Raw genomic sequence first — 25,037 nt, 5'->3', positions numbered from 1 at the left:
TATAAATTCAGGAAATCTACTAATTAGTTTCTTAGTTTCAAAATTAGACTATTTAATACGTGAAACGCGTAAGAGGTGAAACCAAAGCATTCCAGAGGTGAAACAATTTAGATACAAAAATAAAACTGATGTGTACAATACAAGAAGACAATCAGTGATTCGCATACGAAAAATGTGAATAATCATTATTGTTAAATAAAATATTTCTTTTCTGGTACTGGATTATGTAATACGGGCTTCGTTCGCAGCAACACGCGAGAGTTGCGATGTTGCTTTCAAATTTTGACAAAGGATAAAACAGTGGTGACATGTGGTGAAAATATGTTTAATTAATTTTTTATTAAAAAAAAACGTTACCGGACAGCAAAGTGCACATAACATTTTTTACTCCAAATGTGCTAAGGAATAGCTGGTTAAAGTTTGTCGGGTTAGTGCCGATACACCCTGTATAGCGCACTTTTGTGTTATTTCACTTCAAGTGCGCGTTTCGCAAACAATCAGTAGTAAATGTACACTAAAGTTAAGGATTAAATATCGATCTCATGATTTTAAATATTTTCGGTATTTGTCGGTTATTTAAAATCTTTTTTAAAAGTTTTTTTATCACTTCCTCACATTTATAATGAAACGATTTAGGTTTTTTTTACTCTTAGCGCGTTGTCCAAATCCTCTGCCAACAACTCTAGTATTTATTTATTTATATATCAACTCTTCCTCCACAAACTCATGATTAGACAGTTCTTAATTATAATTCTGAATGAAATCTCATAAAACAAAGAACTATTAGTAATGTGTATTTTACCAACTTGGTAGATAAAATACTTCATTAAATAAAATTAAACACAATTTCTTCAAACCACATATTCACCATGACGTGTCTAAAGATAGAATTAAACAATGAAATAGAATTCAATTTGTTGATAACGTTACGTTAAAAATTAAATGTAAAAATATTCTCAGTACTATTCGACCGGCGTTTTACACAAATAACAAATTGAAAAAATATATTCTTAACAAAAAAGAGAGCGATATTCGAACTAAATGTCAGGAGTTTATAAACTCAATCCTTTTATATAAAGAGAGCGATATTCGAACTAAAAATCAGGAGTTTATAAACTCAATTACTTTTATATAGGTGGAACTACTTGTTTCTAGAAACTTTCATATCAGAAGATCTCAGAACGTTATATTTTAATAGCTACTCTGAGTTTGCCGATCATTTTTTATAAAATAATCAAACTTTAGAAGTAAATACGGGGTAAAAAATAAGGGTTTTAACGCATCGCAGATTAATAATTTAGAAATTTTAGGAATAAGAAAAAAATATTAATATCACAATGCTGATAATATAATTAATAAGAGGAAATCTTTAAACATTTTTCCACTTAACCGGTCTTTCCTTTCTGACATTATAATTCCTGATTCAATTAAATTTTCCCCACCCTTTTCCTTCCCCTTTCCCTCTATCAACCCATCTCCAAAGGTGATATTTAATCTTCCTGATGAAACGAACATTGTTCGCGAAACATGTAATTTAGTTATTTGGCTTTTTCAGAAAATAAATAATGCCATCCATCACAATGTTGGTTAGAAGAACCTTTCTTCGGAAAATGAATAAGATTAGCATTAATTGTTCATAGCGCTTAACAAAATAACCAACATTACACGATGTAATTTGTAGATAACCTTCCTTTACCTGGATGCACCGGATGACGTGTTCTCCAAGATAGCCGGTACCGTCATCAGCGAGGTGCGTGCAGCTGGCGTGCGCGTGCGCGGCGTGCGCTCGTGGCACGAGCCGTACCACCACGGCTACTCGCACAACCCCTTCACCGACATCGTGCGTGAGACGCACCACGACTCCAGGAGTAAGTATCTTGCCTAGTGTAACATGTGCTGTGTCATTGGTCGAGGTGGCATGTAGTATTCATTTGTGTGCATTGTTATTGCTAGCATAAACTTTATGTGTTTATAATGCAATAGAATTTGACATCAGTCGTACGTTGACCGCAAAAGAGCGCACATCGATTTAACCCTTAAATGCATGATTTATTTATTTTTCTGGAAAAAAATATATTTTGTTGATATTTACATGCATATGCAAGGAAATATAAAGAATTTTATTTTTTTGTAATTTTTTAATGATATTTGATTAAAAAAAAATATTGCAGGTTCACAACACCATGTATTTAATAAAAATTAATATGAATAATTTACGTATGAAAAAAAAATAAAAAAAAACCTTAAAAAAATTCTCAAAACTAATAAGTGTACCGGAAAAATACGAGTTATTACATATAAGTATTGTATTATTGTATCTACTTACCTAAGAAAATCAAAATAATAACAGCAAAACAAAACTGTAATTCTAACCTCCAACCAATTTTCGAGAATCTTCACTTTGTTAAAGAAAAAGTGACATTTGACATTCGCGAAAGAAAAAAAAGGTGATGCCACTCGATAAGATATATTACCGTGAACTTGATAATTCTAAAACGGCATGCATTAAGTATACACTAAAGAGTTAAAGGTGGTTTGAACGGTATGTTGCAGTTTTGCAACAGTATGCATTTAAGGGATAACCAGACCCTGCGCAGAAAAGTAAAGTTCGCTAAAGTAAGTCAATGGTTTGCAGCGCAGTCCATTGTGGAACTTTTCTTCACTGGATCTGAATGTTCATCTTTAACCGAACCGCCTTTAAATCAGGAAGCATTGCGACGCTAAAAATATTAGAGACGCAAACACGGGGTGGGTAAATTATAACACATTTCTAAGTAATAATAATAATAACATTTTTATACCTCCATTTTTTTCGCCGTCAACTTTGAAAACTTTGGATAGTTCGCATACTAAATAGTGATATTACAGTGCGAGTTACCTGTATAGCGTCAGATTCGTTTATTAATGCGACATAAGACTTTAATAACGGGAGTTTGCTCGACGCTCACATATTAATTATTTTTGAGGAACATATTACTAAAAACTCAAATATTTCTAGAGGGATTCCTACAGATGTAAATTATTTATATTTAAGATTAATAAAAACAGGATCTCACCGTCAAAATATTGAATGCAAGAAGGTTTGTAAATTTTAAAAAACGTATAAAATCAAACTATAACTATAAAATTAGCGGTAAATACCAAATTTTATTTCTCTAGACGTTGAATTAGTAACTTGCCGAGGGATCCCTCTATAAACATTTGAGCTTTTAGTAATACGTTCATCAGAAATAGTTTTAAAAAAACCCCCACGGAAAGATCGATTTTCTAGGCCTGCTAAGACAAAGTCAAAGAATACAGTTTTTACACGACTTCATCACTTATGTCTTTAAGATTCTCACTTAATTTTAGAGATTTGGTGTGGCAAATTCAACCGCAGGTCTGTCCAATACACCTTGGCAGCGCGTCGCATATTTTTGTGCACGGCTGCTTCACCTACGCCGTTAAGATTCTGGCATTATTTTATGGTGATTGTCTCGTCTTAACAAATTACAGAAAGTGAGATGGTCGCACCCCTTCCCTTTCCCTGGTAGGCTAGCCTATCAATTGGAATGTCTATGGAGACGAAGAAGTTTTTAAAAAGTTATTTATATGTCATACTCGCTGTGATAAATTGATTATAATCCACGCAATAATCCTAGAATGTTTATGCATATGTAATACTCGTAACTCGTAGTACGAGCGTGTACTATTATGTAGGTATGTAGGTACTATATTCCGTGCGCACATACGAGGCTTCTTTCTACAAGCCTTCCTCGCTCTTCTCGCTCTCCGTAAGAGGATTATGAGGAAACCGTTACAATAGGATTACTGATCCTTAAGGAGCTGCCTAGCGCCTAGTGCCTATATCTAGTTGTTTACATACTACTCGTATCCTCGGTATTAATATAAAGCTTACTGTAGTTCGGATAGGGTTTAGGGATATTGTCGTTGAAATAGAATCGAGAAGTACGATAAATAATTGTAACTACTTGTATTGTACGTGTTTTGCTTTGAATATGTTATACGTCAAACTCGTTACATATGTAACAGAATTCAAATTTAATGAAATATCTGTAGAATAAGCAAAAAAATTCCCATCTGATCCATTCTAAAGAATATAATCCACTCAAAAAAAGTTTTTTTGTGACTTATGTTCATAACCCAATTAACTGCGTCTGTAGGTACATAATATGTCTTTAAAAGAAGAAAACGAATCTCGTAACTGATTCACCGTTTCTCATTTTATAGATTTTTACTGGAGTTTTGAAATGTTTTAGCCTTTCCGTCAGTAGGTAGAAGGTAAATGAACAGAACGTTTCACGACCAACACACTTTGTACAAATTCAGAATGATATACAACAGTCGCTGTCGTTTATTCCGAATGTTTCAAAAAATTAAATATAGTTAAGTGATACCTCATATGAGAGCAATGGGAATCTACAAAGACGGTGTTTGTGTGTACGTGCGTGAGTAACACAGATAAACAATAACACGGGTAACAGCATTATAGACGTGGCTTCTAGAAACACTTCAAAACAATCAAGAATTTGGGCTTTTAGCAAAACGACTCAATATTTTTTAATACTTTCATAATAATAACAAAAATATGACCACTCTTAAATTGAACATTATTTTCGAAGAATATCGTAACTTCTGTTCAAATAAGTGTTTATACAGGTGCTGCAGGTGGCTTGCCGCGAACATTCTCTACGTTAACTTAGATTTAATGGTCAATAACGCGCTCAATAAGTCGATAAAGAATAATCTAAGTCTAACGTAATAAAGATTGAGCTGTTTGGGTTTATAGGCATCAGTGGTTCAATGGTAATATGCTCGCTTGCCACGCGGCCGTACTGGGTCCGATTCCCGGCCGATGCACGCTTGTATATTATTTGCATCAATTCCATAAAAGTAGCTATAAAAACCAAATAAAGCTTAAGATTTTTAATTAAAATATGTTTTACTATACTTTCCTCAACTCCTCCCTACAGGGTTCCCGCTTCGCTCGCATATTGTACACAAGCTCGGATCGCAAGGATACCTATCGTCTGACGCTAGTTTCCAAACTTTTCAAATCGTGACGCAATTTTATAAAAGCGATGTAAACTGCGATCCGGCTTCATTTGAAAGGGGCATTTTAAATAATAAAAGTAACTAGTCAGTGGCTGCGTTGACATCGCGTTTGGGTCCCACTCAGGCATAGTGTTTTCAATTCCTGGGCTGGCTAAGTCCTCCATCACAACACAAGCAACATTTTCCGCTTACTGTGGTGGTAGTGGAGATTTTAAAATATTGTCAGGTTATTTGTAACCCGGGAATGTTGGTCTTTCTTTAAAAAAAATACTGGCCAAATTAGCATGGCTAAAAACAACCAAAAACTATTGTTAATTAATAAGGTAATTCTGAAAGTAAATCTCGGTTACAAAACCTTTAACCTTATCCCTGATATCCTAAAAACTTCCACTCAACTCCACACTTTTAAACTCAAATAACTCATAAATCTTACACTCTAAATCACATTCCTCAATTAACTTAATTCATATAAACAAGGGCGTTAGTTAATAAATAAACAAATACTTATTAGAGTTTAATTAATTATCAACATATTATTTGACGCATAACTTAATCGGAATTGTATAATTTACTAACTATTATGTATATTATGAAAATCTTCAATCTGTTAACTTCACACGCCATAACACCATTCCTAGCATTGTGCTTGAAATAACATTCAAAATGTATAATCCAATGCTAATGAACTTGAAATAAAAAAAAAAACACACTTGGAATTTCTCAGTTTCAAAAACTTTTACACAATTTTCCATTTTTTCTAGAAGAATTTTTTTTCAGAAAAATTGAAATTTGCCAACATGAGTAATTTCCTAACTATCAAAAATATATGTTTTCATAAAAAAATTCCAAGCTTTAAGATTAAGATTTTTAAATGTTCCTGAAAATTTTATTTAGAAAAATAAAAAAAATACAAGACAGAAATTTACAAACATCAGATAATATCAAAAAGGGTATTTAAAAAAAATTCCTAATCTACTTTCCACCAATTTTAACATAAGAATGTTTTTCAGAAAAACAAAATTTTCCAAGATCAAAAACACGAAAAAAATAGTTTTTTCGATACCGGTGAGTTTGCTGTATATTATTTGTCCAAAGAACCGGCAATTTTTGGAATCGGTTTTCTTTCGGCTTTTATAAAATTCTAAAATTTAATTTTGTACTTATGAACAAAAATTGTATCTATGATTATGTTTTATATGTAAATGGTAATCTTAAAATTTTAGAGCTAATCTTAAAATTGATTAGAAACTCCATATTGGACAGCTCTCCAAACCTTGCCTTTACTTTACTGAACTTCACTTTTCTGCATATGGTCTGATTATTTCAATGTGCAACGTACGACTCATAAATAAACCACTAACATACGACTGTCACGACTGATGACATAATTTATTCAAAGCGTTCTCGAATCCTCCAAAACCACGGTAAAACTCTCGGTAAAACCACGGCAAACTCTCGGCGAAACCACGGTAAACTCTCGGTAAAACTACGGTAAACTCTCGGTAAAACTACGGTAAACTCTCGGTAAAACTACGGTAAACTCTCGGTAAAACTACGGTAAACTCTCGAACCCTCCAAAAATACAGTGGTTTACTTCCAGCTCGACGAAATGATACCCATTTTTCATGTTGGGCCAAGTCTATTTCATTCTAAAATTAATAAAATATTCAAACATCAGGACTGATTACATAACGGACAACTACTAGTATTATGTTTGTAATTTATAATACTTTTTTTATAAATTGCAACTAACAACTCTTCTGCAAACATTTTCCAATTCACAGACCTTCTTAGGGATCGCCTCCCACCACTAGAGAACCATGTTTTAGTGCCATGCAAATAATACTGCCATCCTGATTTCGAACGGAATGTGACACTCGGGCACGCCTACGTGGGGAGTGTGAGATGTGTGGGGAGTGTGAGGTGTTTGGGGAGTGTGAGGTGTTTGGGGAGTGTGAGGTGTTTGGGGAGTGAGAGGTTTTTGGGGAGTGTGAGGTGTTTGGGGAGTGTGAGATGTGTGGGGAGTGTGAGGTGTTTGGGGAGTGTGAGGTGTTTGGGAAGTGTGGGGTTAAATCCGGCGATTTCTCGATCACTTTTGAGTCTGCTATTCGATGGCTTTTCACTCTAAATGTAAACAGGGTAATCATCTGAATTCTCATTCACGCCCCTCTGGTTTGGCAAACAAACGTGTCCTCCGTCAAGTATATAAATCCCTCATCTATTCCTTATAAATAATACACTTTCGACTTGGTTGTTCCGTTACTGATTTTAAAAACAACAAACAACAATTGTCGCTTTCAATTACACTAAAATTAAAGCAAGGTACGAGTACTTGAACCGCAAACATATAAATAAACTAAATTTTAAAAAGGTGATGTGCATTTTTTATTGAATACGTATTACGAGGATCATTTCACTATTTTTCCGAACGTCCTTGTTATTTAGTCTCCTCCCAAATACGAGTACATTTTTATATATACGTAGGACATCATGGACGCTTAAAACTAAAAAATAACTAAGCTGCACGGTAAAACATCGATTTTTTGCCCTAACGATAGCAGACCCTAACGAAATATTAACAAACCTTTTTAATAAAACATGCATATTGTTCATAATTTACTAAGATTTTTTTCAGGAAACCTGTAAATTCATTCGCAAGGCCTGCAACCCCGATTCTTAAAAAAATAGCATAATATTTATCCGTGTATAGTTATGATTTACACATATTTATGTATTTGTAGATCAGACATTATCTAGTCAAACAACAGATATATGTTTTTAATTTTTTTTTATATATGTCCGGCTTGTCCGGCAATGAACTGATGTGTGTTATTTAATAATCGGTACATGGTACCTACATGTGCAGTACGGACATCAGTGGTTCAATGGTAGAATGCCCACCTGTCACGCGGGCCATTCGTATTCGATTCCCGCCCGATGCAATTTTCATCTTTGTGAAAATCACATTTTTTTAATCTAATTATTTTATTTATTGTAACTGTGCATTTTGGAATGAAACTCTGTATCTGTTGTTGCCTTCACTGGGGCAGACAGAAGAGAATTCATTGGAAAATAAATATCGGTAAGTAGGTAAGAGTAGGCAGTTTATCTAACATGTAAACTATTTTAGCTGTAAGCTATTTTAGATTAAATACTTGGTAAATTTCTTTCAAAAATTTAAACTTTGATTGTATTATGGAATTCGTGGTTTAGCGTAAGTACATGTTTGTGTTTCATCGCACAAGAGAATACCTTCATAAACTCAGCCCTTGAAAATTTTTGTTTTAAAAGTTAACGTAAAATTCTGTGCATTCTTCAAAAATTCTCAGAAAGATATAAAAGTAAGATAAATTTTTTCTCCTTTCTACTGAAAAAGAAGAAATAATCGTTTTCAATTCGCTTCACATATATTTGAAAAAATCTTGTTTTAGGTATTCAGAAAAAAAACCATATTTTGTTAAAAAATTAATATTGTAGTGCCGTGCGGAATCGGTTATTTGGAAAATGCTTATGCGCCAACAAAAACAATGAACTTCTGATGGGAGATATTCTATGATAGGGTTAAAAACAACACTTTATTTTCCAAGTTTTGCGGCGTCTTTGTCAGAATTTCTCAAATAATGATAGAACTTTAATCAGTTTGGCAAATCCGGAAACGAAAGTTTTTGAATTCTGGTTTATGTAGCCCTAAGGGCCTCGGGAGCATTTTGAACAAGTACAATCGAAGTTCGCATTTTTGAATTTGTTTCTGGTCATATCTACTTTATAAAAACAATGGCAACCTCTTTTCATTTTTGTCTGGGACAATAGTTACAGCGCAGTAATTTTTGCTCGTTAAGGAGAAACCTATAAACTAATCAACACGTGTTCAAAGCATATAAAGTATATACGATATTGTATGACTCGGAAAATCTGTACTTTTGTCTCTAAATTAATTTTAGGAATAACTAATTGATTGAAAAAAATCGAAGAACAGCTGTCCTTTGATCTACAAACGGCTGTTTATAAAGTAAAGAGGTGTCTGTTTAGTGTGTACACGTACACGCATCGGTGGTTCAATGGAAGAATGCTCGCCTACCAGGCGGGCGATTCGGTTTATATAACTTTATATTTTACTTTTTAATCATAAAAAGTTCCTTATATAATTGTATACTGAAACTAAAATAACACCAAACTACCTAAATTGATGATCGTCGCTGTGTTCGCTATCGCTTGTCATTATTATACCATCGGACAATCAAGAAAACTTATTAGTTTAAGATGTCGAGTGTCTAGCTTTTGCGAGTGGCATCAATTCTTTTTGAGAACGGAAGCGAAGGAAGGTAATATAGTTGCGTGCCTAGAAGATGTTCACAGATAATAAAAATATATAATATGGCCGAGCGCGCGACATCTACCACACTCTCACTCCATACAAAATAAACAAATGAAAGCTTATCTCTCGGCGATCTGACTTGATACATATGAGCTGACTGTTTCTCCCTCCGTGGCGAGGATATTGGCTAATGAGGAGTGAAAAGTGAGTTAGTGTCCACTAATTCTATGCAGTCCGGACAACATTTGCACGGAACTTCATAGTTTATCTGTGGCCCGAGTTCCCGTATAATTAGCAAATTTCTTCGGAAGGAAAAGTTTTGCCAATCTAAATATTTTTTCAAAGTCATGAATTGCTTATATTCGTAAATGATGAATATATACAATTCCTTATATTCGTGATTTATTTATTTATTAATCTTAAGTTAGCTCACATCTTCGTGTGCGCTAATAGTTTTATAAACATATAAACATGTACATTGTTTGGCAAACATAATCTTTCTTTAAATATTTCACTAAAGTCACAAAAAAAGATACATTAATAATTGAGATAGACATATTTTCTTAATTCATTTTTGAACTTATTAATATTTTCTATCACAGCAATTTCCTTCGGGATTTTGTTATAGAGTTGAACGGCCTGGTACATCAGAGATTTTTGGGTGCTTGTTTTTTTTCTTGTTGGCAATCTAATTTGCTTAGAATTTCTCGTCCCGTGTCCGTGTATCTCGTTATTGTAATTTATTTTTCTTTTCAGTTCCTTAGACATCATCCCTAAGTTAATTTTATGTATTTATATTTATTTATTTATGATTGATAAATATATACAATTGCTTATATTCGTAATTGATGAATATAAACAATTCCTTATTTTCGTGATTGATAAATATATACTAACTAACTAACCAACTAACCATCACGCCGTTTCCCCGCAGGGGTAGGCAGAGAGGAGGGATCGCCAAACAACTCGGTCTTGGCACAAACTCCTTGCCTCATTCACATTCATACATCGTCTCATACATACTATTCTATTGTTCTGACTCTTGACATGGCCCGACTCAAGTATCTGATTCACTTGATCATGCCATGTCTTCCTCGGGCGTCCCCGACTTCTGCTACCATTCACATTTGCATCGTATATTCTTCTTATACTCCTTTCTTCACTCATTCACTCTACATGCCCAAACCATCTAAGCGTCCCTTTCTTGATCTTACTCATTACGCTTACATCAGCCTTGCACTCTTTGCGGATATCCACATTCTTCACACGATCATACATGGTTTTAACACACATACGCCTCAGAGATCTCATTTCAACAGCATTCAATCTACTTTCATCCTTTCTTTGCCAGTTCCATGCCTCACTTCCATACATCAGGGTAGGCACCAGCACTCCGTTGTGGACTGCTAACTTCGCTTCTTTGGACAATTTTTTGTTAGCGCCAACTGCGTTCAGTCCTCCATTAATGGAGTTACCTGCATTTACTCTTCTTTCAATATCTCTGTCAGCCTTCCCATCTTTTGCAAACATGCTTCCTAAATACACAAACTCATCCACCTGCTCCAAGTATTCCTCATTCACAGCTATATTGCACACGCTTATACGCGCACAGCTATTAGCACGCTTGCATGGCTTATATTCGTAATTGATAAATATATACAATTCCTTAAATTCGTAATTGTTGAAAATATAAAATTGCTATTCACTAAAAACTGTAAATGGCATTAGGCTCTGACTAGAAACACAGAACGTCTGGACTTTAGTTCTTAAAGTTAATCAATCGTTCGTATTAATACGTAACATAATAGTGAGATCTGCAGATGGCCTGATGATGATTATTATTTAACAGCTGTGGAGTCAATCAATAATAGTTTGAATAGCTAAGCAGTTATTGTACAAGCATCGGTGGTTCAATGGTAGAATGCTCGCCTGCCACGCGGGCGATCCGGGTTCGATTCCCGGCCGATGCATTTTTTTTTCGAATCTGCGTTTTGCAGAATTTTCTGTGCGATTCCATAGGGATTATACTCGTGAGTGCCAGTGTTGTAATGTAACAGACTGCTCCAAATAAATGTTGCAAAAAAAATAATTAAGGCAACATAATATGTAACGCTGACATTGATTACCTCCCTTAACAATTGCAGTCTACTTTTGGTGCAATCAGAAATCGTTGATTTGGTGATTCATGAAATTGTTCACTTTTCGTCAGACTATAAAATGTATTTGCAAAAAATAATACGATCAATAGAAATTTTATTTTAATGACGTTTACGTTGCGAAGTCATAAATTGCGGCAATGTGATCAAGATATTGAATTTTCCTTTTTGAGATACAATTTCGCAATTATTTACCCCATCTCTCCAGGGTACGAAAGTACGTTGAATTCGTAAACCAGCGTACTTCAAATTAATAACGCTCGAACGATTATCGATTAAATACAGCGATAAGCCGCTAATTGCTCGAAAATTTTAAGCATTCCTCCGTTGATAGTTTATGCGCTGGGAATTTATTAGTGATACTTTTGAGGAAGCCAGCAGGTAGGGACCTGCCCCACCGCCCCCTCGCAGGTAGGGACCTGCCCCACCGCCCCCTCGCAGGTGAGGACCTGCCCCACCGCCCCCTCGGTCGGGGCCTGATGAAGTTGTGACACTTAATAAATGGCAATATAAACAGAGTGGTCTTGATTTTGGGAATATATCGCGGCCCCGCCCAGACATAACTCAGGCAGTCGTGAGAAATGTTCGGCAATTTGGCTTTGCAAGTCGCTCCCGAGCTTCGGCTTCAACTTCAACAGCTTTACCTCATTGCATCCGGCTGAGCACTCAATTAATTGCACTTAGCATGTTGCCAAATGAGCCACTTTTATTTTAATTGAACCCCCGAGGAAGAGATTTACGCAGCTACTCGAGTTTACAGCGTAATGATACCCGAAGCCACGATTTATAAGGCTCCAAAAAGGTTGTAATCTTCCTGTGTGAAAAGTAGAAATTAAGGTAAAAAGATATCATAAAGATAATAATATGTTCAATGGAAATACAAAAATTATTATATTTTCGATAAAATAATATCTGTATTACGCCGAATACTTCATCAATTGATTTATAATTTTGACAAAAAGATCGTGAATCAACTCTAGTTTGTAGAACTAACGTTATTTGTACATAATTTAAAAATAAACAATTTAGTTTCTTATATTAGGCTGTTTATTTAAAAAGTGATGCCCCTTTGAAGGCTTTTTTTAACCGCTTTTTTAAATTTAATATAAATCAAATTAATAACATTATTATCAAGTTCTGCAAGTATTTTGGTTTTCATTGTTGTTGCAGCTGTTTTGGCTTTCAAGGTTATTTTCAAACTGTGGCTATAACACGTTTAGACGACTTATTTTTAGTATTATGTAAAAAAATTAAATTGAGTTCTACGAATTAAACACAAAAACAATGTATACGACTCGTGTATGTAATGCGTTTGACCGCTTCCCATCTCCAATGGAGGAATATCTTTTGACGTTGATAATTCCAAATTGTAAATTCATATTTTGGTTTACCTGTTTTTGTGTTAACAAAACATTGAACTTTTTTTTACATTTTGAATGTTGAGATTTAAATATCCTTAAAACATTTTTTTTTTAAATACCTCATTTCTTTTTATTTGGGGCGAAACAGCTGTTCCACATAATAATAACAACTTAGCTAGACTTAGAACGGGTTTTTACGGAGAATTTGAACAATTCATCAAATCTCAACGTTGATTTTCGGGTTCTGTGAAAGTCCTATTCTAACTAACTAACTAACCATCACGCCGTTTCTCCGCTACGGACCGCCAAACAACTCGGTCTTGGCACACACTCCTTGCCTTATTCACATTCATACATCGTCTTATACATAATCTTCTATTGTTCTTGACATGGCCCGACTCAAGTATCTGATTCACTTGGTCGTGCCATGTCTTCCTCGGGCGTCCCCGACTTCTGCTACCGTCCTATTCAAGTTCTGTTATTATATCATTATAGGCCAGTTACTTGAAAAAAACTGAAATAAAAACAGAACTTGAAAAAGTCTTTCAAAGAACTTGAAATTAACTTTAAAATTTGAAGAATTTTTCAAATTCTCCGAATCAATCCGTCCTTATGTATTATAAATTTGAAAAAATAACTGAATACCTACATTTATTATTTTGTTTGCTTCGTTTGTACCACAAGCAAAGGTACATCTCTTCAAATACAATGATATTGATTTGACATATAAACGCAAGATGGTATCTAATGCAGTAAAATGATCAGATGAGCGTAAAGTCCCCTCCCCCTCCTGTCTCTTGCTCCTTCCCTGGTCCCTATCACTGTCACTATCGCCTCGCTCATCTCCCAGAGGCGGAGGGCGGAAGGGTCGTATGTAATGGGCTATAATACTCCCCCGATTTCCCCTACTTGGATTATTCTCACAAGGGATAGTTGTTGCTGACGCTGCGACCTGCGACCTGTGACCTACGACCTGAAAGCGGAGAGCGCAGAGCCGGGGAGCCGCGCCTGTCAGTGTCACTGTTAGTTACAGAGTCTGTGTACAAGGAAGGAAGGTGTCGAGGTGTTTGGCAAAGCCTAGCGCAGGGAGAGCGAACGTCAAAGTGTCAAAGGATGTGCCCAATTCTGTCCAAAATATTGTTTGTCAGATAAACCTGATAAATTATACGAAAATTAAATTAAAATAATCTTTTTTTGTTCATTAATAGTTTTAAAAATGAATGTTCAAAAAAATAATAGTAAATCTTGGTGATCGCTGACGATGTTTAGTAATAATTTTTAATGAAACCTTTTGATTCACCTTAATTATTATAAAAGGCAACTATCTGCATTTGGGAAATTTAAAATTTTAACATTCTAATTTTTAATTACGTAAAATGAATCGCTTTTGCTGCGTGGGATGATAACAATTCATAATAATTTCTATCTGGGATATTACCATTTAATTAATGCAATAGGTAGGCACTATTTTAGCGAAACTCTTGAAAAAAGAAAATTAAGCTAAGGTACTTAAACAAGTTTTCTTTAACAACTTTTTTAAGCATTTTGTGTGTAAAAAACCTAACCTTACCTTTACTTACCTAACCTAGACTATCCTAACTTAACCTATATTAACCTAACCTAACCTATACTAAGCTAACCTGTACTAACCTAACCTATACTAACCTAACCTAACCTAACCTAACCTATACTAAGCTAACCTGTACTAACCTAACCTAACCTATACTAACCTAACCTACACCAACCTAACCCATAATAACTTAACCTATACTATCCTAACCTAACGTAACCTACAATAACCTAACCTTTAAAAAATAAAAAATTATAAAAAAAACATGCCTAAATACATTTATTTAATTTCCACAGTTTGCCAAAATAGTACCTACCCAATTTGTATACAGTAAACGGTAAAAACGTCTCTTCTAGCCACTCGTGTAGTATCAGAAATACCAACATAAGAAAATGTAATCAACAGATTATTTTAAATGGCTGTCATCCCATTTAACGAAAGCAAATGTTCATTTTACGTAATTAAAAATTAGAACGCTAAAATTTAAAAAAAAACAAATTCAGATTATTTTCATTTATAGTAATTAAGGTGAATCAAAAGGTTTTATTAAAAAAAATCGTATTACAGCGATCCAGAATAATTACTACAATAATAAATATATGAAATCAAGGCAATTTCTGATATTCTTTTTTTTTAAATTTATTATTGAATTTTTTTATACATACATGGATAGTTACATAAAATATTGAAAAATGTATAAAAAATATTGAAATAAATGTACATAATTAAAAAAAAATCCCACGAAGGCGAAGCCTGATTGTGGGTATTATAAGTATTTTTATCTTATTTCCGTGGTTTAAGTGGAGATACAATATCAAATATAAATTTAAGTTATTTTAGAAGAGTTACTGTAGAGATGCAATACAAGAAACTAAATCATGAAATATGTAAAATTTTTAAAATAACACAAAAATAAGGTAAATACTAGTTTTCAAAGAAGACATCTTAAAAAGTGAATTAGCAGACAAAGCATTACAAACAATAAAATATATCCGCTGTTTTGTATGTATGTATTCGATTCGATAAATTCATGAACGATGAAAATAACATATCTTTATTTATGAAATTTGCAACTATAACTAAGAATACATGTTTAGTATCCATACTGTATATTTGTTAATAAATTAGGTAGTAAATATAATTAACAACAGAAAATAATAATATAAAACAATTTTGGTTTAACTTCCTCGCGTTGGCCCAAACATCAAAACAGGGCTGGAGTTGTTGTTGTTTTTTTTATTTATTTATTTTTTTATTTTTTTTATTTACTCCACACAGGAGGCCCTGAAGAAAATAATTTCCCTCAAGGCCTATGTCATCTTTGGGGATGCTGTGTGGAGGGTCTTTTTGTGGAGAGGAAGGAGTGAACATGGGTCTTGAAGAGTCCCATGTTGTAGGAGGGAGGAAACACAGAGGCCGGCAGTTCGTTCCACAGCCGAGCTGTTGAACTTAAGAACGAATCGTAGAAGCGACCCGTTCTCATGTGACAAGTGTCAACTGTGTACAAATGTTGGGCGCGCGTTTGGCGTGTATCCCGACTACGCACCGGTGCCGAAGGGATCAATGACGCTAGTTCCTCAGAGCATCTTCCATTGTAATACCGATAGAACAAGGACAGCATACCTACCTGACGCCTGTGCTCTAAAGATTGCAGTCCGTTTGTTAAGATTGGGGAATCTATCAAACGGACCTTGTATTCTTGATATATTGAGTTACTCAATATTGCAATATAAGCTGACTTTAACCCATTACCTCTATGACGATGTCTATAGGCATCAAAAAATAGATGAAAAGTATGATTTTTTTTCACTGTGAATAAAGCTAAATCCCACCAAATTGTTATGCAGCATTTACAGATTGGTATGTTAGCTTTGATAAATTAACATAATTTAATAAATTTTATTAATTATTCTATTTTTAATATTTTTTTTACTAAAGCCCTGAAAATAGACCCATTTAGAAAAAAAAATAAAAAATTTAAAACGGAAAAAAATAAAACATTTGTGAATCACATATTGTTATCAAAAGATGAAGTAGTCGACAACACTGTTTCAACATAGTATTATATGCTTAAGATGACCGCTGGATGGCACTGAAACCAGGTGATGCCTGTGCGCAACGTTTGGAGGTTAGCTGTGACAGTGTTTTCATATGTTTTTGGTTAGCTTGCTTTCAAATAATACGGTTTTGTTGTGTTTTTATGGGTGATTTTTATTAAAAATAATAGTTAGTCTGCAGTTTTCGGATATTTTTAAACAGAGAATGTTGATGAACAGACGGACGAAGAGCTGATTGACGATGATTTGATGGCATATCACGACTTGACTGGATACATTGCCATCTAACACAGATTATTATTCGTCTGACCCGACCTTGGTTGTAAGCATCATCAAAAAAGGAACCAACGTCCACATTTCGAGCTTATAAAGCGCTATATACATTTTTGCGATAGAAACAATCTAGATACCGACTACTGGCTAAGGCATAGTAGCCATTACATAAACTTTTTATATTTCGTATTCTTCGACTAACGTTCCATCTTTCTTTGTAGGTTCGTCCATTGTTACATGCTAAACGTGAAATATCTTTAATTTGGTGTTTTTGAACACAAACTTTCCATCAACGAGCAGTGGTGCCATATTTCGGTCGACATTATTGCAAGATGTACATTAAGAATAAACCAATCAAAGTTGGCTACGAGATTTGGTGTGCTTCCTCCGAAGGCTACGTGTTCCAAGCAATGCCGTATTCCTGAGCATCTGATACATATTACCCCGTATTAGGTCAGATATTATCCGTCGTACTGTCTATGATGGAATATAGTCTATATAGATCTATATGGAGTTCCTCGCATGCCATGAGCTATTTATGGACAATTTCTTCACATCTCACCATTTTATGTGCATCCTGAAGGATAAGAGAATGTGCGCTACTGGCATATGTAAGCCAGTTCGCTTTCCTAACCTTGAAGAGTTGGCAGAAATTGAAAAAAGGCAAAAAGGCAAAGATTTGGAGGAAGCATGCAAAAAAAATCGATTGCCGGCGCCAATACGAAATTATAATTTGGGAATGGGTGGGGTAGACCTCCGTGATACTGGTATACAAAATTATCGGGTCAACATTCGGTCAAAGAAGTGGTACTGGCCTTTATTTGCATCTTGCCTCAGCAGCGCTCTTTTAAATGGATGGAAGTTGCTATGCTTCTTTAGGAAGTACGAGCATGATATGTGAAACTAGATGACTAGGCGACAGAGAAAACTTTCCCAGAAGGGATTTCGTGTGGAAGTTACCCGTACTCTTTTATTGTCTTTTTCAAATCAGGTCAATACCGAATTCGGAGATTCTCGTGTGAAGGAAGAAGGCCATGACGCAGAAGATGGGAATCGTGTGCGTCGAATGCAAGAATTTCATTATCAATATTATTCGTACAGTTGACTGCATTTTAACCATAGTTGACATACATTTAGCTGAGGGGGGTTACCTCCAAGAATTGCGTTTAGGCATCAATTTTCTAGACGCTCTGGCGAGAGGGTGGGCTGGTGGAAAATTCTAAAACTGATTTTGGGCTCTTCTTTAAGCCCATGCTATCAGGTTATAGGGATGATTCATGTTTATAAAAATAAAATCATGGGGGTAATGGGTTAATACGGTTTCTTTCATCTGGTGGACCCGATTCATTTGGTGAAACTCTTTAACCCTGGCTGTGAAAAAGTCTGTCTGTCAAAGAGCATTGGTTCGATGGCTAAAGGTGTCAAATTGTACGGTTAGTTTTATATTACTTCCTATTATGTACTCACCCATTTTTTTTCTGGTACAATATTTCATTTTATCTACCGCAGTGTTTATGATTAGGTATATTGCATCAACTATTTAATGTGTATCAATTTCCAAATCTTCTTACCCCCATCCAATACAATAATTTACTAAAAAAAATATTGGTAAATGGATACGAAATCTATGACTGAAGTAAGGCTAAGCGATTGAGATATTGATAAATTTACACCCGCAGTAGCAGACCACGAAAAGTCAGAAGAAAACAAATAAATGCAAAGCGAGATCTTATTCATATTATTCAAAATCCTAACTTTGTTCGCGTGCACCGCACTTCTTATATATAGGCCATCCCTCTATTGCCTCCCGCCCAGGCCCTTTCTGGTGCCTGCCGCCAATCTTGAAATCTTTTTTATCGCCGTTGATATTCATTAATTTCGAGTAAAGTAAACAACGTAATACAATAAAACGTTGTGGGGCATTTAAAAGGTTGATGAGGTGATTTAACAGTTTTTAAATAACTGTGTATATATTTATTTATTGATTTAAAATGGTAAAATGCATCGGCCGGGAATCGAACCCGGATCGTCCGCGTGGCAGGGGAGCATTCTACCATTGAACCGCCGACGCTTGTAATAGAACTGCTGAACTTTGTGTTCGGACTATTATTTGATTTTACTACTATCGATTAATCAACCGTAAACATTCCCCCAAAGTCATCTGTACCAACCAACTATATGTTCCTACTGTGACAACAAACCACAACATTAGTAAAGGCATATTTATAATACATACCTATACTTAATTAAATCGTTTTCAAGTTGGAAATGTAACCCATTTGTTTGTTTTCTTCCGTTGTATTATAACTGGTCGCCAACGGATCAGTAGATAAGTGAGACGAATGTAAATGTCGAATAACAATTTTCAGCTACTGCGGCATTTACAGTTTCTATTGATTATTCAAGATTAATCTGACCTTTGAAAAAAAAAGTTTTTATTAATGGTATGTGAGATTATTGAGAATAAGGTCGTGCGACAAGTGAGACACACGCAGACTAGTAACAGTAAGAAGAGCGACGGAAGCATCAACCCACTTCATTTCCTTTAAATCCCGGGCAAATGTACGGACTCCCACAACTGCCTGCATAAGGGCAGTAGACAGGACACCCTCTCTCTCATTCATCCCACATCCCTCTCCGTCACCCATTATCAACATTGACCAGTATTTGTGTATTTTTGTATCAGTTTTTTTATGCAAGCTTCCCCCACGTTCAAGAAAATTGATATCGCAGATAAAGTGTGAGATTGTCAACATCTTTTGTAGAATTATTTACCGATCAATACAAATACTGTCGCAAGTGAGTGAGTGAGATTGTGCGATCTGAAAGGTTCATAATGTTTAATAACGTTTCTCGATTTTCCGAATAATATAAATAGGCAAGATATCGAATTGATGATTATTTGGTGTATATATATAACGTATTTGTATTGATTATTTGGTGCCTAAATGCCAATTATTTTTCGCAAAAATAAAACTTAATATATAATGCCTGTAGCAAAAATGGTATCGGTCGGGCGAGACTGGCGAGCATTCTATCCATTTTACAAACCACCTGTGTTCGTACCTTGAAACCATTCATTATTGACTACACGTCTGTTGATTAGAGGCATTTCCAAATACAACTGCAAACCTTGTTGGTTGCAAATAGTAAGTACAAATAATATTCTAGTGTTGTTCATATGTTATAGGTAGGCACTCACGTGGTTGAACTTTAAATTAGTCTATTTCTTAACTATTTCGGGAGAGAATTTACCCCAACCCTAAAAGATTGAAAAAAAGTTTATATTTGTACTGTCCTGATGAAGGTTGAGTTCAACCGAAACCGGTCGACGTATATAAATTTAATAAAGTGGTTTAAAACAAAGATATTCTTTCATTTGTGTCCTAAAAGATTGCTATTCTGAAAGATTAGTCTATAAACTTATACAGAATCTGTACTCTAATCATTTAGCTCATTCAAGTAAACATTTGTGACCCTCCGTAATTTTGTTTACATATTTATATGTTTTTTTTATAAATACATAAATTCTACTGTACGAGTAGGTACTTACCTATATACTTATGAACGCTGTTTCCCATCTTCCCCTACTTTAAATAAATATCTCCATGATAGAATTTCTTCATAATTTATGCACGTACACGTTCAATGTGAATTTTAATTTGTTCAATGTTGATATAACTGTCGGTATATTTATATGGAAATAATAATTTTACACGAAAATTAACAATTAATAATTGTTATTTATCTTAAATAGATGGGCTCATCGACCGAGTGAGCAATTTTAATAGAAAATTCGTAATATAATGTATTTTCAATAACTAACATTTATTAAGTTTACCACTGAAACCGAAATAGGAGGGTTTATATGTGTATATGTGTGGGTGTGTGACAACTTACGCATATCTATCTAGACGCAAAACAAGGGGCTCGGTACAAATAGGATTCGGTATTCATCTTCGCGGTTAATGTCTCGAGATAAATGTAACATATTTTGCTGTGCGGACTGCGGACCCGATGGCCAGGAAATGCAATCTTGCTGCTAGAGTAGACGGCCGGGTCGGAAGGGTCGGGAAACAAAGGGACCCAACTTCTGTTATGGGATCAAACCCAAACAAGATTGCTACATTTCCCCAACAGCAGGTTGCATCGTGAGATATGACCGGGAAACATACTTTACATTTCCCGACTTGTTTGTCGGACAAACACATTTACCTAATTCAATATATCTAATGAAATTCAACTGAGATAAATACCACTTATAGACAATGTCCACGTGGATTTATTTTGGAAAATACTACAATATTAACTAAGAAGCGCGAGGGTCCGGATTCGTGCGGCTTTTTTAAAAGAGTGCCAAGATTTGTTTTTAATTTCAGGCAGGAAATTGAATGGATATTTTCCGGAGAGTCAGTTTTTTCGATATATGTTCGTCATTATTTCTCCTCTGATCTGATTTAATCTACATTCCATGTGCTTCTATTATTCCTTCACAGTTCCGTGCCTTAATACGAGGTATTAGGGTATGTAACAGAACTCCGTTGTAGACTCCTAGCTTTGTTTTTTAACAACTTTGTATTTGTGACCAATGCACGCCATTGAATCATTTCCCGCATTCCCCTTTTTCCAGTATCCATCAGACAACTGGTCTCTCTACGTGAAGTAACGCCTTTCGATTTTACCGTAGATGCCTTCTTTGCTCTCTCAGGGGTAAATCCTAAATACGATGGTTTTATTGGGAAGAGAGAGGGAGCATAGAGTTGAAACCCCGCAGCGAGAACACGGTAGTCCTCTCAGCGCGGCTGTGTCTGGAAGATGGTGGATGGTTGCTGGTGGCTGTACTGTAACAACTCTGCTCCCAGCAGGTAGCTCTCCGGCACTTCTGCTCCCCGCTGACTTGGCTCATTATTTCCAGCTGCTTCATTCGCTAAATAAATATATTTAGCATTGTTTGATCAAAGTGCCTGATTATAAAGCTTCGTAAAATCACTATTTAAGAAAACGATACGAGAGTTTTCAAACATTCACAATTCACAATCATTGAATAAAATTTAAAATAAATTTCTGACAATACTTTGAAAAGTTCCTGTTATTGCAATATATCAGCTTCTCGCGTTACTCCTTTGTCATTAATCTTTGATTATGAGTAATCTTTTTTTTTAAATTGAGTACAATTAAAATGAGTAATAAATTATGTATGTTTCTTATACAGACATCGCCGGGTTTTAGGTCTGAGGGTTCTGAGGTCTTATTACTGTGATAATATTTTACATTGTGCTTCTAATGTTTTTCATATTTCTTTATCTTCTAGTTTGTTTGGTATGACATATCTTCCTGTTGTATTTATCCAGTTTGTTATTTGTTTTTTAATCTAGATTTTGTGTTTTAATTACGCCCGGAATAATATTATAAATTTTTAGTCCTAGGTAGTACTTTGTCCTTTGTCCAAAGTGGTGTGCGTTGCAGGTAATATGTTATGAAAATACTTACATATTGGATGTTTATATGTTTGAGTGGAGTTACCATGTGGTTTATTTTGTGTAGTGATTTAATTTTGCAAATTAATTGTAAATTTTATTTGTATGTTTATTCCTCGTACTGTATATGTTTATTAATTGTCATTAAACTTGCCCGGTAATTCTAGTTCATTTATCAAATCCCTATTCAGCCTACAATATCATTTTTATCACGAGGTAAGAATATTTCACATACGTTCATTTAGTTTTCAAAAATAATTAAATATGCCATACTGCCCAACAGGCATAAACAAACATACGCGTTATTCCGGCGTCAACGTTGTTTTGAATGGAAGTATCATTTTAAAATTAGTTCTGCTTGTGTGAAGAATAATGTATACAAGCTAAAAAGTAGTTAACAGAAAATTATTTGAAAAATCTTTTACCAAATTTGAAATTATAATTTCCCGTGATTTTTACGGTGGTTTAGTAATTATCGATAACAATCGGAAGGTTTCGAAAGAGAAACTCTAAGGAGGTAGGTGTCTGCCGGGGCATTATAAAAGAGCCGATTATTGGTCTCGATCCGTGCCCATCTGCCACTTATCCCGTCTAATCGTCCGAACTTCCAACCAACAAGAAATAATAGGTATTCTGCGAGATAGTTCTTGTTTTATCGCAGTTTAAGACATTCACGAGTCGTTGCGCTTCCAGTTTCTTATGCACTTAGCCGCATTGTCGCGAGAATCATTGCACAAATAGGACATTTAAAAATAGAATACCGTTCACAATTCACATCTCTGCAAAATCTACAATATTCTAAATAGAATTTTAGAGACGTTCTACTTTTGCGACAATAATAAGAGATGATATTCTGTGCCCAGCCAACCGAGCAAAAATCATTTTCATAAACAGACCTACAAATTAAACCCAATGGCGAAACGTCCGCTGAAGGAGCAGAATTTAGCACAGAATTGTGTGTTGACGATTTCTCTTTGCAGTCGGTGGGTCTTCATATCTTTTGACGTTTATACGAATCGCGGAAAAAGAGCCAAACCGTAAGACAAAAAAAATTGCTCGCGTTCAGGTTTTAGATATCTATTTATAAGACTCTAATTTTCGATTCCTACCTTTCCATACCTTTACAGGCGGCTCTATAGGTCCAGAAGTGGAAGTTCATATTGCTAATGCGTAATGAATTTTTTTTATTTTTTATGTGACACCTCACAAGAGTGTCCCTGCCTGTGCAGTGTGCAGACAGGGGAACTATGTCACCACCCGGTCGGGCGGCGTTGTGAGGCGGAATAAGGTAGGGGCTGTAGGAAGGGATTTGTTAATGCGGGCCTTGAAGAGGCTCGGATTATAGGAGGGAGGAAAAACAAATGCCGGTAGCTCGTTCCACATACGAGCCGACTTACACAAAAACGAGTCGTAAAAACGGCCCGTTCTCATGAAGCCAACGTCAACCGTGAACGGGTGCTCAGTTCGTGTCCGTCGAGTTTCGCGCACGTGCACCGGTGCATCAGGAATCAATGCTGCTAGCTCTTGGGAGCAGGCTCCATTGAAATACCTGTAGAACAGACACAGCATGCCTACATTGCGTCTATGCATTAGAGAAGGCAATCGGTCTGTTAACAACGGATTGTCAATCAGACGGATCGCTCTCCTTTGCACAGATTCAAGCAGGTTTATCAAGTATTTTGGGGCACCAGCCCAAAGGTGGCTCCCAAATTCAATAGTTGGGCGGACTTGAGACTTGTACAGGGTCAGCAGCTGGTCACTGTTGAAGAATCTCCTAGCCCTGTACAAGACGCCCAACTTTTTGGAGGCCTGATTTACTCGGGCTTCTATGGATCCCCGATACTTGAGCTGGTCTGATATAGTAACTCCAAGCATTTCAATGGAGTCTTTATTGGGGAGAGTGCTCCCATCAAATTGCACCAGACAGTCATTGATCTCCCTCTTTGCCGAAATCAGACACGCTTGGGTTTTTGAGACGTTGAAACTGACCAAGTTGGCCTTACCCCAGGCACGAACCATCTCGAGGTGGTGGTCAATTTTTTGCTTCAAAACTTCCCGAGCTGTTCGAACATCATAGGTGGAAGGGGGCCTGTCAAAAAGATAACCCTCGTGAACGGTGCTGTCATCAGCGTAGCAGTGAATTGGTGCACATTCAACGAGATCGTTGATGTGCAATAAAAACAGCGTCGGAGACAGCACAGATCCTTGTGGCACCCCCGCATTGATTTGGTGCGGTGAGGAAGAAGAGCCGTCAACCACGGTTTGAATTGTTCTTCCCTTCAGAAAGTCTGCAATCCAACTATGCAGGGTTGGGTGGATCCCATACGATGGTAACTTCCCGATAATCGCCCGGTGCCAGACTTTGTCAAAGGCTTTGGAGATACCCAACCCAACGGTTTGAGTTTCACCAAAACATTCCATGTACCGCCCCCAAATATGCGTCACATATCCGAGTAGATCGCCATACGATCGGTTTCGACGAAATCCATATTGTCGATCGCTTAGGATATTGTTATTCTCGAGATATGTGAGCAATTTGTTGTTAACCACCCTTTCTAATACCTTCGAGAGTATGAAAGTGATGGCTATGGGGCGGTAGTTAGAAGGGTCGGAGCGGTCCCCCTTTTTTGAGATTGGGTGGACGATTGCCTTTTTCCAAAGATCTGGCACCTTTCCACCTTTGAGAGAGAGCCTAAATAATTTCGCGAGCACTGGAGTCATTTCTGCAGAACACCTCTTGAGGACCGAGGCAGGTATTCCGTCCGGCCCACTG

At 35.8% G+C, this 25,037-nt stretch overlaps 1 protein-coding gene and 1 non-coding gene across 2 annotated transcripts in view; both read left to right on the top strand.

The window, feature by feature from the left end:
• The window catches only part of LOC149408915 (uncharacterized), a 208,607-nt gene that overhangs the window by 33,530 nt on the left and 150,040 nt on the right, over positions 1-25,037 (top strand). Inside the window, exon 4 of the mRNA XM_089650310.1 lies at positions 1,682-1,868. Coding sequence (XP_089506436.1) covers positions 1,682-1,868 — 187 coding nt within the window. The remainder of the gene's footprint in view (positions 1-1,681; positions 1,869-25,037) is intronic.
• TRNAG-GCC (transfer RNA glycine (anticodon GCC)) lies at positions 11,270-11,340 on the top strand. The gene has a single exon. It is a non-coding gene; the product is annotated as a tRNA-Gly (tRNA).

Source organism: Hesperophylax consimilis, unplaced genomic scaffold (genome assembly GCF_061612785.1).
Source record: "Hesperophylax consimilis isolate HC1 unplaced genomic scaffold, BYU_Hcon_1.0 scaffold_42, whole genome shotgun sequence".
In the NCBI taxonomy this organism is placed as follows: Eukaryota; Metazoa; Arthropoda; class Insecta; order Trichoptera; family Limnephilidae; genus Hesperophylax; species Hesperophylax consimilis.
The sequence above is the reverse complement of the archived record's forward strand: the minus strand, read 5'-3'. Positions and strand labels throughout refer to the sequence as shown.